At 54.0% G+C, this 14,486-nt stretch overlaps 6 protein-coding genes and 1 non-coding gene across 7 annotated transcripts; 2 read left to right on the top strand and 5 right to left on the bottom strand.

Annotated features, from left to right (window-relative positions):
- Positions 1-1,578: 1,578 nt before the first annotated feature.
- BO70DRAFT_342163 (NAD(P)/FAD-dependent oxidoreductase) lies at positions 1,579-3,066 on the top strand (the record flags this gene model as incomplete). The annotated part of the gene is made up of 3 exons (XM_025541367.1): positions 1,579-1,698; positions 1,762-2,753; positions 2,839-3,066. The coding sequence occupies 3 exons, from the start codon at positions 1,579-1,581 to the stop codon at positions 3,029-3,031; spliced, it is 1,305 nt and encodes a 434-aa protein (XP_025396375.1). The 3' UTR covers positions 3,032-3,066.
- Positions 3,067-3,232: 166 nt separating this feature from the next.
- Positions 3,233-5,727, bottom strand: BO70DRAFT_389351 (fungal specific transcription factor domain-containing protein). The gene is made up of 5 exons (XM_025546074.1): positions 5,544-5,727; positions 4,667-4,899; positions 4,454-4,616; positions 3,708-4,296; positions 3,233-3,641 (listed from the first exon to the last, which is right to left on the bottom strand). Exons 1-5 carry the CDS (start codon positions 5,597-5,599, stop codon positions 3,240-3,242), a joined length of 1,443 nt encoding a protein of 480 aa, XP_025396376.1. The 5' UTR covers positions 5,600-5,727; the 3' UTR covers positions 3,233-3,239.
- Positions 5,728-6,108: 381 nt separating this feature from the next.
- BO70DRAFT_413915 (zinc finger MYND domain-containing protein) lies at positions 6,109-7,806 on the bottom strand. The gene has a single exon (XM_025547340.1). It carries the CDS (start codon positions 7,709-7,711, stop codon positions 6,557-6,559), a length of 1,155 nt encoding a protein of 384 aa, XP_025396377.1. The 5' UTR covers positions 7,712-7,806; the 3' UTR covers positions 6,109-6,556.
- A 1,432-nt stretch (positions 7,807-9,238) lies between these two features.
- BO70DRAFT_342164 (MFS general substrate transporter) lies at positions 9,239-11,023 on the top strand (the record flags this gene model as incomplete). Its single annotated transcript, XM_025541368.1, has 5 exons — positions 9,239-9,332; positions 9,390-9,591; positions 9,654-10,198; positions 10,271-10,467; positions 10,553-11,023. The coding sequence occupies 5 exons, from the start codon at positions 9,239-9,241 to the stop codon at positions 11,021-11,023; spliced, it is 1,509 nt and encodes a 502-aa protein (XP_025396378.1).
- Positions 11,024-11,214: 191 nt separating this feature from the next.
- On the bottom strand, positions 11,215-11,288 carry BO70DRAFT_t270. The gene has a single exon. It is a non-coding gene; the product is annotated as a tRNA-Ile (tRNA).
- A 104-nt stretch (positions 11,289-11,392) lies between these two features.
- On the bottom strand, positions 11,393-11,857 carry BO70DRAFT_342167 (GNAT family N-acetyltransferase; the record flags this gene model as incomplete). The annotated part of the gene is made up of 1 exon (XM_025541369.1): positions 11,393-11,857. The coding sequence occupies one exon, from the start codon at positions 11,855-11,857 to the stop codon at positions 11,396-11,398; it is 462 nt and encodes a 153-aa protein (XP_025396379.1).
- An 825-nt stretch (positions 11,858-12,682) lies between these two features.
- On the bottom strand, positions 12,683-13,873 carry BO70DRAFT_381819 (uncharacterized protein; the record flags this gene model as incomplete). Its single annotated transcript, XM_025545497.1, has 5 exons — positions 12,683-13,017; positions 13,079-13,151; positions 13,212-13,305; positions 13,352-13,599; positions 13,705-13,873. The coding sequence occupies 5 exons, from the start codon at positions 13,871-13,873 to the stop codon at positions 12,882-12,884; spliced, it is 720 nt and encodes a 239-aa protein (XP_025396380.1). The 3' UTR covers positions 12,683-12,881.
- Between the last annotated feature and the right edge of the window lie 613 nt (positions 13,874-14,486).

The raw sequence follows: 14,486 nt of genomic DNA on the forward strand, positions 1-14,486 counted from the left end.
TCCATGCGCGATGTTTGGGCCAATTGAAAATTCGGCTAGATTTCCCGAACAATGAGCGAAATATCTCCATCAGCCGTAATGGAAGTCAACGTTGACTAGAACTCCTACTCGGAGAATTCTTGTCCTGCATGCCACTCGCGGACTGGTTTTAGCGGATTTGGTTATTTGAGTGCCAGTATGGGCTAAATAGTTCATGATCCAACAAGCTCATTATATAAGTACCTTGATTACATTACAGATGACTGGTAAACCTGTTATGATAAGGAAACTTTCTCTTATATTTCATCTCATTTCCGTTTCAGCATCGGCCACAATTGCCACACGCGTACTTTGAGCGAGTCTTAATATACGGCCCTGGAACAATTAATCAGCATCAACCAGTCCCTCTTTTCCTTGTCTATAATTGAAAACCCTTAGAGTATCAATCTCAATCCATGGATTCAGTGATCTGACTGTCTGTGGAGAATATGATGGATATATGCGGCAATGGGGAGAGAGGGCGGAGACTGTGGAGAATCCCCATCTGTTTGAGAAAATTGAAACACGTACGTCTTTGTACGGACTATTATGGTCAATATATTGGCAACGAAAAGCTATTTGTGCACATTCCACCTGTCGATGGAAGAGAAAAGTATTTTTTCATAGGAATTGTTCCCGCTAATGGGTACTTATCTGACATATACTTGTCGCGATGGGAGCCTCGAAGTTTTTCCTGCGCTATTGAAGATGATGTTTGGTTGGAATATCTGCAGGAAATATCGAGCATCATAATCATCAGATGTTTTTTGGATTGAGGAAAACTCTCTGATATTCAACATTCATGCATATTGTTTTGATGAAGGAAACTCCGCGAGCCTGTTTGGGAGGGACGGGGCGGGGGGGGAAGGGAATGTCTGTTGACACTTTGACCTGACACTCAATCCTCATTTTGATGCGATACCAATCAGAAGAAGGCTTACATTGATAAATGTGTCAGTATTTAACTTGGTGTCAGTCCAGCGAATTCCCTGCTTGAACCCGCGTAACTCACAGTTCCCAGGCATTAATTAACCAGATGGCAGATGGCTTTTTTGTTCGTCAGTCACCCACGATGAACGCTTCACCCAAATCGTGAGACCATTTTATGACACTCGGACTAATAAGGCAGGACATGAGATAAAGGCGATTCACACTTGATTTCATGTTTCTTTCCCACTTTTCCCCCCTGGAAACTCTTCGAACAGACTCGGAGACGGAGGCGACATGTGTCCAGCCCAACTCCGTCCCCACACCCCCATTCTCTAGACAGATAATGGCCACCACACAACAGTGTGTTATCACTCCACCAAGCAAGGTGGTGATAAGCATTGCTCGCAGACTCTAGAGGCAGGGACACGACATTCACCACCCACAATGACATGTATGGAGTCTATCTCTGTTCGGATCATTATGGCTCACAGCCGACCACGTGAGCGGAAGCGGAGAAGAGAACTGCATCCGGCTTTTCCGGCCATATAGTTAACGACCCCAGGATCTTCAGGCTCAACACTATTTCATTCCATCCAACCCCTCAATACCCATCAGACATATATCGCGAACATGGACAAAGACAGCCGCATCGTCATCATCGGCGCCGGCGTATTCGGCCTATCGACAGCCCACCAGCTCGCCTCGGAAGGATACCGAAACGTCGTCGTTCTCGACCGACACATTCCCCCAGTGAATCCCATCTCCCCTCAACATCCCCCCATAACCCCCCAAACCCCGCTAATCCAAACCCAGGTCTCAGATGGCTCAAGCTCCGACATCTCCCGGGTCATCCGCTTCGACTACGCCGACGACGACTACCTCCGCATCTCCCACGCCGCATACCTCAAATGGCAACAGCCCAAATACCAGGGCATTTTCTTCCCGGCCCCATTCATGCTAACAGGCAGCTCCAGCCCGCACGGACAAGCCTGGATCAAGAAAACCACCGAAGCGCTGACCCGCTCCCAGCTCCCCTGGACCAAGGTAGATGACGCCGCCGAAGCGAAGCGCGTATACCCCGTGTTGAGCGGAGAGCTGGCGGCGCCTCCGTTCGCGGGCTACCACCATAGAAATGCGGGGTGGGCGGACGCCAACAAAGCGATTCTCCTACTTCGCGACGACTGTCTTGAGCTAGGCGTCTCGTTCATCTGTGGTCGGCGCGGGACGGTGGTTGAATTGGATACTGATCCCGACCACAAGAATACCATAACCGCCGCTCGAACCCTCATCGGAAGCCCCATAGCAGGCGACCATTTCATCCTCGCCGCCGGCGCATGGGCCTCTAGTCTCGTCCCCATGTATAATTCCACGTTGTCCACGGCCCAGGTAGTCGGGTATATGCGTCTCACTCCCGACGAAGTACGCCGGTACCGCGACCTTCCGATCTACGCGAATTTCTCGACCGGGTGGTTCAATTTCCCCCCGCATGAGGAGACCGCGATGCTGAAGATGGCTGTCCACGGGTGGGGTTACACTCGCGTCCCCGGCGAGGGGGAGTCCCTGGCCGTCACGTCGAATGTCTCCGCCCCGCCGCTGATTCCGCCCCGTGAGCGTCGCAATTTCGTCCCCTCGGATGGAGAGGATCGCCTCAGAGACGGATTGCGTGAGATTTTGCCTGAGTTGGCGGATCGTCCGTTTGACAGGCTCGCGCTGTGTTGGTATACGGATACGCCCACCGGGGACTTTGTTATGGATTATCATCCGGATTTTGCCAATTTGTTTGTTGGGGGGGCGGGCAGTGGACAGTAAGTTTTGATTCTATCTCATTTTACTTGTTGATCCTGGACGATGGGGGACAGGGGAACGAGGATTGCTAATGAGGTCTTCCAGTGGTTTTAAATTTTTGCCTGTGCTGGGAGAATACATGTCTCTTGCGATCAAACGGGGTCTGGTGCAGCATTTGGCGGAGAAATGGCGCTTCCGGAAAGATTACGCAGACAGGAAGGATGTGTTTCTGGGGGATGGGAGTCGTGGGGGCCCTGCTAGACGGGAGTTGAATGCGAGGGAGAGAGCGAGACTGTGAGCTCGGATAGGTAGTGTTTACTTCGTGTTTGGTTGTATATAGAGTCTTTGCTTGCGATTATCCTATACTGCCACTCTGACTTTGAGAAGTAGCGTATTCGGCAAATCAGTGTTCTTACTAGCATTGACGGCGTCAGCATTCGGTGGATAGGCTGAGGTGAGAGGTAATCGATTGATGTCCTATGTGATAATTGAATATCCAGTCAATACTACTCCCCCCAGATGAAATCATCCGGCGCAAACTGCGCGAACAGCTCATCCAGCGATAACTGTTCTAGCCCCTCCGCGCCGGATACCAGCGCAGCAGATCCACCGCCATCAGGAGTACCAGGAAAGGACGGTTGGTCGTGCTCATCCGCCTGCTCTTCCGTGAGCGGATGGACGAACTGTGTTGTGACATGCATCCTGGCGCCGGTGGGTCGAGGAAATACTCCTCCCTCTTCTTCTTGGGCGGTGAGGTCGGCCGACATTGCTGCTGTGCTACAGAGTTTAGGGTCAAGGAGCTCCCAGAGTAGCGATGGCTGAAAGGCGATTGTCGATCCTTGGGCCCTGGTTTCCTTGGCTGCGTTGGTAGTGACAGAGACAGATTGGAGGGATCGGAGGAGGTGGCGCTTCGGATAGTCAGATTATTCGCATCGCAAACAGAGAGAGGGCCATTCGGGTAGGGGAATACATACCTTATGTTCCAGATGGGGCCACACCCGCGCCATCCTCCCTAAACAGCCCTCAAAAACCGCCAACTGCTCCTTCGCCTTCGCCGAAATGCTCTCATCCCTCGCGAACTGGAATATCCACGCCACCGTCGCTGTCGCCGCAACCACATGCCCGACCAACGGATCGCAAACCGGAAACTCCAGCTCCTCGCACGCACAAACGAGTCGAAATACCCAAGCGGAGTGGAACAGCGCCTGGTCAACGGCCTGCTGCAGAAACAGTCTGGACTGGGCGACGCCACGAGCGCTTCGAAGAACAACCAGGTGGATGAACGGGTGGTTGATGATCGCGGCGCAGCCGTGAGAGAGGAACTGCATGCTGATCCACGGGTGCCAGTACTCGTGGTGGAGGCGGAGGTCGGCGGCGGAGCGTTTGGTGAAGGAGACGTTGCGGAGGAGATGGGTGTCGGGGACGTCGGAGTCGAATTTGTGCAGGGTGGTGGTGAGGGTTGTGTAGGTGGAGGTGGGCGACCAGGGGGGTTCGGGGGTTGTGGATGAGGTGCGCAGGGCGTGCAGGTAGGAGGTTACTCGGTTCCAGGTGGTGGTGAGCTGGCTGGTGTAGGCGGTTATGCCCAGGTCGGGGGGTTTGATGTTGTCCAGGGGGGAGGGGGAGGGAGGGGAGTTTGGGGTGTTGGAAGGGGGTAGGGGGTGGTGGGAGGGGTGCGCTTGGTGGGTATGCCGGTTGAGGATGGGTTGGTGTTGGGATGGACAGCGAGGGGGAGAGGATGGTCTCGATGATGCGTATGCTCCAGTAGCATCTTCCTGAGTTCGTGGGGTCGTTGCTGGAGTATGAGGGGGTTTGGATCATATTCCGAAACGAGTCGAGTCGGGATGCCATCCCGATAGCCACCCATGCTTTGGGTTCATTGCGATCTGCACTATAGGTTAGAAGGCTTCTTCTGTAGTGTGAACACCACATTCACCTCTGAGATGTGTCAGAGCCAACAGACACAGCGACTGGACGACCTCAATCTTTGGCACACCTTCCGCGGCCATTTTCCAAACCGTGTCTTCCGCAGAGCGAATATAAGACTCTCTAGCGTCTGATTCCCCAGCATGAAAGAACTCATGACCAGAGAAGGACAGTGTAAGCGCGAGAAAGCTCAAGGTAAGAAACTCCGGTGCCTTTTCCAGGAATGACGGTAAAGCATCAAGACTAAACAGTGGGAGCGGCTGTAGGTGTATCTTCTTTCCATACACATCAATCGCGTGGGCTAGTACCCCGATGGGCAGTTCCAAGCTAGAGGACTTTCAGCATGTGTCCTGCCTTCGCATTGATCACTTATTCTATCTTACTTTGTTTCTGCAGAAACAGACGTGTCCCCGCGACCCCTTTCCACGCGAGGGTTTATATCAGTCTCATTGAAAGCGCGTCTACTGCCTTCCGGCGTCTCAGATAATTGCCCACCATTTCGACCGGGTTGCGAGCTTCATCCAATTCATCAATCAATCACATCAGCCGTTTTCAATATCGTCCAAAAAGAGGTAGGTAACCCACCACAACACATCATAAATGCCACTGACCTGCGACTCCAGCGTTCGGAGCCGATCTCGAGTGCCTCTCCTAGATCACGCTCAGTAAACTATATAATCAGAGCCATCCCTCACCCTCTTTCTCACCCTTTTATAACCTTCCTCCCAGGGACCTTCGATGTCTCCCTGGCGCGGTAGACGCATTGCTGGTTCAGCCTCTGACAGAAAGAACAGCTGGGCTTTTCGCCGGGACATTTTGTCTTTTTCCGACTGGATCCATGGTTTAGAATTTGGATCCCGCTACCAGATAATGGAAGTTAAACTCACCGGCATGGTTCACAGGCCTGGCGACTTCGTTCCGATGGGGCCGATGATCGCTCCATTTTGTTGGGTCAGGTGGCGGTTGGGTTCATGGTGGCTGTGGAGTTGCGTTGGAGTGTTTCTCTTGAAAGTATTGAATAGCCAGGATCATAGACTGTTGAAAGTGTTTGGTTGATAGCAGAAAGATGTGATAAGAAACATTGCTAGACCGATGATGATGATGATGATGGCTGGTGACAAAATACTGGACTGGCACGTGAGCGGGCCGCTGGCTGCCCCGCAATATCCGCTTTTGGATGGCGGCTTCGTTGGGGAAGGGAAAGGTCAGTGTATAGTATAGATATTGTGATTCTCTTTCAAGTTTTACAGGGAAACTTGTGGCTATATACGCTGAGGCACTATTCATTTCTCACTAGATTCCCATCTCATATTAGTGAGCTGGGTGGGGTAAAGATATATCATCTTCCAGAACTTCCGCTGCAAGTCGGCATAAATCCGAGACCCCCCTCATTGTTGCCCGCTCCCGCTGGGAAACGTACGGAAGATGCCGACGTGTGTCCTCGTTGTAGCCCACTGCTGACATTCTCTAAGCGTCTCCCACTCACATCAAGTCCTAGAATACTGATTTTGGTGGAGATCTTTTCACTCCATCTTTGTTTCGGCCGTCTCCAAAGGGGGGTCGTCTTGTCTGACCAGTTTTGTGCCCGAAAAATCACGTTTCAGAACGCGGACTCGAGTCTACGTACGGGGCAATAGGAAAGCAAGCAACACAATTAAAACTGACTGGATTAAACAAGCACGTACATGTCCACTATTATCAACCACCTCCGAACCTTCACAAATTCCCTCACCAGTGGATCACGACATCACCATCAACCGCCAGTCAGTCAGATAACCACATGTCTCCTCAGGAATGGACCATTAATATCACCGCTATTCAGTCACATCACTGGAAATCCCCTCGCAAGTGGACCGCAATATCATCAGCGCCATTCAGATCCGCCAGATCACGAAGCTCCCTAAGGGTTGCGCATGACGCGGGACATCGCACGGATACGAGGGCTATCGACGGTACGCAGATGGGCAGCCCGCTTCTCGAGGTACTCGATCGCGCCCGGGGTCTCCGCCCAACCAGGGCTGCACTGGGCGACGACATTCTGCGCCTCCTCGAGAGTGCCAGGGTCAAACGTGGGGGTCATGGGAACAGTGCGACGAGAGAGGATAAGAGGCCAGATGCGCGGGTTGAAGCGCTGCGCACTCTCCAGCAGCTGCAGCACCTGGGCCTCCAGCCTGGCGATTTCCTCCGCGTGGTCGATCTTCTCGAGCAGCGCACGCTTGTTGGCGACGATGTCGGATCTGACGACGTACCCCTGGATCATGACCAACAGCTCGACTGGGAGGTAACGGCCGATGGCTGCGGCGGAGGCCTGTAGGGTTTGGAGGTCAAGGATGATGCGGAGTTTGAGGAGCCCCAGGGTGATGGCGCTGTTGATGCCCTGCGAGATGGGGTTGATGTTCCATTCGTCCGCGACGAAGGTCACGTCCTCGAAGGCGTCGGCGTCCTTGAGGTCCAGGAAGGGCATGTCGGGGTTGGACCACGCGTCGTACCGCCGGCTGCCCTGCAGGGAGTACCACTTCATGAAGTCGTAGCACTTCTGGTCCTCGTTGAGACGCAGCATCAGCGCGGGGATCAGGAACCGGAGACCCATCTCGTCTGACCGCATGATCTCGAGCACGCCCATCAGGTGGCGGAGCTGTTCTTCGACGGCGGTGCGGGTGCGGATGTGCTGCAGGGACCGGATGAGGCTCTGGCGCGAGTTGAGATATCCGTTCAGGTAGAAGTGCACGACCAGGTAGTCTGCTCCGAAGGTGTCGTTGACGTTGGCGAGGTTGATGGGGCCGTCGCACGCGATCATCGCCTGGCCTTCTTCGAACTTGAAGCGTTCGCGGGCCTTTCGGACGAGCTCGCAGGTTGGTCGGTGCGTGGCGTGGTGCATCATCTGGTGCTCACTGCTGCAGTAGTGCATTGCTCTGCACGAGCCGCACAGCTTCAGATCCACGGTCTTGCCGCACTGGCCGCATCCCACGGGGAGAGGCTGACTGGCCACCGTCTTACCTTTCACCCGTGGGAACAGGCAGGAGAGCCAGTGGCACAGGTTGACGGCTGGAGGCATCACCCTGGAGGTCCACGGTGATGCCGAGGAAGCGGAACGGAACTAGGCCGAGACAGTAGAAAATGGAGATGACACCAAGAGAAAGAACGCGTCGAACAGGAGGAGAAAGGTGACGCGAGAGGAAGAGAAGTGAAAGGTCAGTAAACAGTCCAGCAGGATGGTGAGGCCAGCACGCGTCGGACAGCAGATTGCCTGCCTCGGGCTGGTTGCAGTGAATGGCCATCTGGCTCTGTTACCCTGTGAACTACCCTCAGGAATGGTTGTAGGCTTCCCAAATCTACTTGCTTGCCTATTATTTGCAATGGTGTAAGGCATTGGGGTGTTTGAAGCATGTTGAGCTATTTTCTTCAGCTCTTTTATTCCAGGGTTCCAAAGTTGGTTCACCCAATATCATCGCTGGCTGAGCTGTATGGTTGAAACAGGATATTTATTCAAGATGCTTTTTTTTTTTTTCAAAAGACAAAGCAGACAAACACTCCCTCCTGTTCTTAGCGTTTATCTTGAATAAAGGGCCTTTATCATGTCAACTATCTTCTACTAACGTTAATCAAACTTCTTCTACAACAGGGTCTGGGGATCTCCCTCCGACCCCACACCATGCTCCAGTAGAGAGAAAATATCTAGAAAGCAGGTCATTACCAATCTCCACTTATGCACCTATGACCTGCCTCTGCATGCAAGCAAAAAAAAAAAAAAAAACTCTTGTTTGCCCTGATTCCTCCAGCTTCCACTCGGGCAACATTATCCCGCCCCAGTGCGGGGATGCCGCAGAAGATCCGCGGCGGGAAACCGAAGCTCCCCCATTGTGCCCCCGTCACACTCTTCCTTGGGGGAAGAAGGGCTTGCTGGGAGATACTGGACCCAGATTAAAAAAGGGGTCGAGGCTGGTCTGCCACTCCTTGACGAACAGTCTGGGCTGGCTGTCGTTCTCAGTGGAGTCTTATACCGTGGACGGAAAGCAGCAGCAGGCTGATGGCAGTCCTCTTTTCCAGATAGATAAATCTTCCTACCACTGACGAGCGGTCTCGAAGGGGAGGGTCCTGGCGGACTCTACCCAACGTCAATCTCCTGCCCGAGTCGAGTCATGCATCGCATCTCATGTCCCCGCAAACCTAATTTAATTTGATTTAATTACATCCGGGAGCCAATTCATCCCGTTCACCCCGGATAATCCTGATCGGCGGCCCAATCGCGTAAGAGAGACTCGTCTGGTCCCATGGCGATGCAGCTGGACGGGGGAGTGGGGATACTATAGCTGCAGTGGTGGTGGCGTTTCTGTGACCAACCGCCGTGGGGGGGCTTCAGCTCGGGCCATTCCCCGTGGGGTTTTTTTCCCTTGGTGGAGAGTCGTTGGTCGTGCACATGGCTTGGGGACTCGGTTGGGATTGTCCCGAGATGGAGAAGCAGATGGATAAAAGCGAGCGAGGGTCCAACGCGGGGTTGGTTCTGGCGTGGATGCCTATTCTCCTGGGTGCTTTTTCCACGGTATTAATAGTCTAGTGCTAGCTGAATGCCGTCCTGATCGATATGTTGTGGCGACGGAATATCACGATCGATGACCATGCCATCACCGATGGCTCGGGCATCACGCTCAAGCAGTCGCTGTTTCCGAATTTGCTTGGTATTTTTGACGCAGTGGGTGCATTGCATTCTATCGTGATCTAACAGACCGGTACAGTCACCATCCTCTTCTTCCTCTGGGGCTTCGCCTACGGCCTGCTCGATGTCCTGAACTCGCACTTCCAGTCGGAGCTCAACATCAGCGCGAGCATGTCCTCTGGGCTCTCGGCCGCCTACTTCGGCGCCTACTTCATCTGTCCGCTCACAGTCTCGGGGTGGATTCTGCGTCGCTATGGATTCAGAGTCACCTTCATGACCGGGTACCCTCCCCTTCCCTTCTCCTCCTCCTCCTCCCTCCCTGCAACCCAACTAACCATCCCAGCCTCGCCGTCCTCGCCGTCGGCTGCCTCCTCTTCTGGCCCAGCGGCGTAAAAGCCTCCTTCGGCGGCTTCTGCGGCAGCATGTTCGTAGTAGGCGCGGGCCTGTCAACCCTCGAAACCGGCGCCGACAACTTCCTCTCCATCTGCGGCCCGCCACGATACTCGGAGATCCGCCTCAACCTGGCGCAGGGCATCCAAGGCGTGGGCTCCTTCGTGGCGCCCCTCCTCGCCTCGCGCGTCTTCTTCGCCAAAACCGTCGACACCCAGCAAGGGCTGAAGAACGTGCAATGGGTCTACCTCGGCATCGCCTGCTTCGTCGCCCTCCTCATCATCCTCTTCTGGCTCGCCCCGATGCCCGAGGTCACCGACGCGGATATGGGTCTGCAGGAGCAGGATATCAGCGCGGCGGAAGTGGGCCCGCTCTCGAAGCAGTATAATCTGTTCTTTGGCATTTGGGGCCAGTTTTGCTACGTTGGCGCCCAGGTTGCCGTCGCGAATTATTTTATCAATTTCGCCGAGGAGGCGGGGTATTCGGCCTCCATGTCTTGTTAGTCTTTCTCTCTTTCTCCTTCTGGTTCGAGCTCAGAACAGCGGCTAATAGGGGGGTATGTCTGTGCAGCAAACCTACTTGCTGTCGGCCAGGGCCTGTACACATTCATGCGCTTCGTCTCCGGCGGCTTGATGACTCTGGGCGTCAGACCCCGACACATCATGGGCGTCTACCTCACCTTGTGCTTCATCTTCGGTGTCGCCGCCACAACGACCACTGGGACGACCAGCGTCGTGATGCTCATTCTGGTGCTCACGTTTGAAAGCGTACACCCCCCTGCCCCATCCTTTCCATCTTCCTCCACCCTGTACACCAACCCACCCACAACCCCACGCGACTAATCAAGTCCAGGCCTGCTTCGCCACCATCTTCACCCTCGCCCTCCGCGGGCTCGGCCACCACACCAAACGCGGCGGCAGTCTGATCGTGGCGGCCATCTCGGGCGGCGCCGCCGTGCCGCCCATGACGGGCGCCGTGGCCACCAACACCGGCAGCTTCCACAAGGCGATGGCCATCCCCACGGCGTTCTACGTCCTGTCGTTGGCGTTTCCCATCTACGCGAATACCGTGAGTAAGCGGTTTCTGGACGGCCACCGCGCGACGGATTTGAATGTGGAGGGCGAGGGGAATGTATTGGGGGGGAAAGGGGGGTGGTTGGGGAGGGGGAGAAGGAGAAGGAGAGTGTTGCTGTTTAGGGATCTGATATTGTGGTTTTTGGCTGGTGTTGGAGTTGGTTTTGGTTTGGTCTTTTGGGTGATTGGGTGCGGGACTAATGTGGTGTTTGCCCTGATTTTACATCCTTCAATTTACTTTGAATTCTAGTGTCTAGTTGGGGCTGCTGTTGGGTACATATAGTAGAGTAGGGTTAGGGACTGCTGATCGCGATCTGGACCTGCATCAACCCCACCACACAAAGACCTCTCTCTATAGTATTATTAGCCACCACACCAGCGAACAATCAAAACAGACAGAAACAAGGTAAAATAATAAAAAAACGAAAGGCAAAAAAGAAATGGTCCCAGAGGGGGTCGAACCCTCGACTTTAACGTTATTAGCGTTACGCTCTAACCAACTGAGCTATGGGACCCAGTTGATGTCAGCGGATCAACTTCCAACCTTTATCAGCTACTGTGTCATTCTTCCTCCCAAACTTCCCCACCTTCATCCATCCCCACCCGGAATATATATAGTATCTCACCCAACCAACCTCACCATCATGATTCCCACCGACTTCGGAGCCGACTCCACAAACCCATTGCGCAGATACAGCTTCCTCCCCGGCTCATCCGCCATCAAAGTCACATACGTGCAGACAGAGTCCCCGCTGACAGTGACGGGTACTTCATCCTCGATCCGCTGGAGGAGGTGCTTCACGATCGCGTCTCCCAGTCCCTTCCGCTGGTGCGTCGGTAGCACGGCCACGTCGGCGATGTTTTCTTCGTCCTCTTCGTGGATGGCGTTGATGTTGCCAGGCGCGGAACGGTCGCAGGCGTGGGTGATGTAGCACCCGTACCAGCTATAGTACCCTTCAGGGCCGCGGTTGCTTGCTCGGGGCTCTTGGGGGTTCAGGCCGGAGGTGGAGCGGAGGTGGAGGTAGGTTGGCACGGAGGGATAGCCCGCGTGGAGAGGGTAGTTTGGTGGGAGGGATGGAGGCATTGCTTTTCCCTTCCCCCCTTTCCCTTTTCCCTTTGGAAAAGGTTGTATGTTTTATCTGTCTCTGTGTCTTATTGGGGTTTCACATGCATGGCATGACTGTTATTTATTACCCATTAACTACCCCTGGTCTGAGGATGACTGACAGGGTGAGAGTGGGTGGATAGAACACGAGTATACGGACAGGACCAACCAAGACAGGAGAACAAAGACCCAGCTAATAAATAACACTGGGTTCTCGTTCGGTGCCTTCGGTGCCAGCAGGGAGATTATGCGGTTGTTCGATCCTGCGTATGCTTCTGTATCTGCATCTGGGGTGTATGTGGCCCAGTCCGGCACGTGGAATAATAATGTATTCTCGATGAACGCGGGGATCGTGGCTGCTAATCTGATGACCCGCGAGGCGTTAAGGAAGTGTAGTGAGCTCGGGGAGGAGTTGAAGAGGGGCGTGGAGAGCATCTTTGCGGAGAGGTGCCCTGGTGTTTTGCGGACCAGGGGGGTTTGGGACTGCGGTGGGTTTGTGGTTTCCGTTGGCGGATGGCGAGCTGCTTAGGGATTTGTATTATTTTGATTTGCTTGAGAGTGGGGGTTACATTGGCCATCGCGGGTTCTTTGCGTTGAATTTGGTGTATACGGGGGCGCATGTGGAGAGGGTGTTGGGAGGTGACAAGGGCCTTTTGTGAGGAGTTCTTTTAGGTGGGATGGTGGTTTGAGGGACTCGGGTAGTGGTTCAGGAGAGGGTGATAATATCGATTGAGGCACCCATGATAGCAGCAGAATGGATATACATCATCAGTTAGTAATGAGATTGTCTACTCGGAAAGCGATATCCAAAATAATTCCATTCCCAGACCAGATCTATCCTCTATTGACATGTCATAAAAAGGTCGTCAAAAAATGCGCCGCGTGAACCAAAGACATTATTTATGGTCTTCCTCCCTTTGTACATCATAACCGGTGAATATCATCGCATACAATAGTGTACAGTTACAGTGTTGAGGGCATAGATAGGCTCCTGGCGGCGGGCTTATTCGCTGCCCTCGGGCTTTTCCCCGATCGCGGCGGCACGATCGTGCGCGGCGCCCTCCTCCAGCTCTCGACCGTAGCCGGACTTGGGTCCGTATTGGTCGTCGTGACGTTGCGACATGAAGAGGATGACGGTGCTGTGGAAATGGTTAGTTTCGAAGCATCTCGGGGGCATCTTGGGGAAAGGAGGAAGCATACCTCGCCACCGTAAAGAGAAATCCCGGCCAGGAGAGCACCACCGACGCGAGGGCCTTGGGGTTGGTTCGATATTCTGTCATCGGTCAGCATATACTTCACTCCAACTGCATATTCTGATGGAGAATGGACGTACTCAAAGCCGGCTTCTTCTCGACCTCCTCCCAAAACGTCCGGGCCGTCTGCGCATCCGTCCCATCGATGCGCGCGCTGTGCATCGCGGTGATAATCTGTCTCCGATTAGCATCACCCCCATCCCATCGAGGATACACATACCGTCATCGTCAACGCCGAACTAAGCATCATAACCGACACGACCACCGCGCAGATCTTCCACGCCAACCGGACCGATCTGCTCTCGTGCCGCTCCGGCCAGAACAGGTCGAAGAAGAACGCGCCACCGAAGATAAAGGCCACCGCTACCCCGCAGAAGATGTTATACGACGCGGCGCCGATGAAGTCGTTGTTCCAGACGTATATCCCGGGGTGTTGGCTTTCGATCTCGGTTTGCTGGTCGACGTAGTCTATCGCCAGACACCAATATTAGTATACGGGTTTGTTTCACGCGTAGAATCAGGAGAAGGAGAAGGAGAAGAAGGAGTAAGGGTAATGGAAAGGCTTGTACTCACCCGACAACGCCGCCGTCCCTGTTGATTCGGAGCAGACACACAGAATCATCGCGAGCTGGTAAACGATCATCTTCGTGCGTCGCAGGTGGTATTCGCGCGTGAACATGTACGAGCTCTTGAATTTGCTCCATTGGATCTCTTTGAGATCCAGCCCCCAGATGACGGCCATTGCTGGGGTTGTGGTGGCGTTGGGGGGAGGGAGAGTGGTGAGGGTGGGTTGGGTGGGAGAGCTCGGGTGTGGTGGATCGGATCGATGTAGGAATTATTGTCGAAACCTCTTCAAAGCGCAAGCGCAGGAACGACTTTTTTTTTTCTTATAGAATGCAACCAGCGCCTTAATGACGGGATGGATGGACCACGTCAGTAGTAGCCAGGACTAGTCCGCCAGGGCTGCATTCCTTCACGGCGGATGCGAGGGAATCTTGTTTTGTCAGGGTCTGGCGGAACGGCGATCCGTGACGTCAGGGCGATTCTGACGGATCCACCGCGCAGCTTTGGCTTGCATGCATCATTGGTGCCAACCCTTGGTCTTTCACCAGTAAAATAACTGTTGCACGTGCCGTGGATGATGGAATCATGGGCGATGGGGCGTCCAGGGCAGGCCTGGACGTCGAGAGGGGAAGATGGCCCAGCCGGAACACGCGGCCTGATGAGTCTTGGGTCGGGTTCTTTGTCGATGGATTTGGATGGTTATATACGGAATACGGTAGGAGCTTTTTAAGAGGTGAGATATTGCAACATGCAAACTACACAGTACCGGGACTTCCGTCCTGACTGATTAG

Source organism: Aspergillus heteromorphus (assembly GCF_003184545.1).
Source record: "Aspergillus heteromorphus CBS 117.55 chromosome Unknown BO70scaffold_26, whole genome shotgun sequence".
Lineage (NCBI taxonomy): Eukaryota > Fungi > Ascomycota > Eurotiomycetes > Eurotiales > Aspergillaceae > Aspergillus > Aspergillus heteromorphus.

What these genes read in the sequence shown, in the direction of transcription:
- BO70DRAFT_389351 (XM_025546074.1), bottom strand. Translation starts at nt 5,599, where the DNA reads ATGGAGCGATCATCGGCCCCATCGGAACGAAGTCGCCAGGCCTGTGAA. An exon ending in CAGGCCTGTGAACCATGCCG is followed by an intron (nt 4,900 to 5,543) that starts GTGAGTTTAACT and finishes CCCACTGTTTAG; the next exon opens with TCTTGATGCTTTACCGTCAT. An exon ending in GGCTCTGACACATCTCAGAG is followed by an intron (nt 4,617 to 4,666) that starts GTGAATGTGGTG and finishes CCTATAGTGCAG; the next exon opens with ATCGCAATGAACCCAAAGCA.
- BO70DRAFT_413915 (XM_025547340.1), bottom strand. Translation starts at nt 7,711, where the DNA reads ATGCCTCCAGCCGTCAACCTGTGCCACTGGCTCTCCTGCCTGTTCCCA.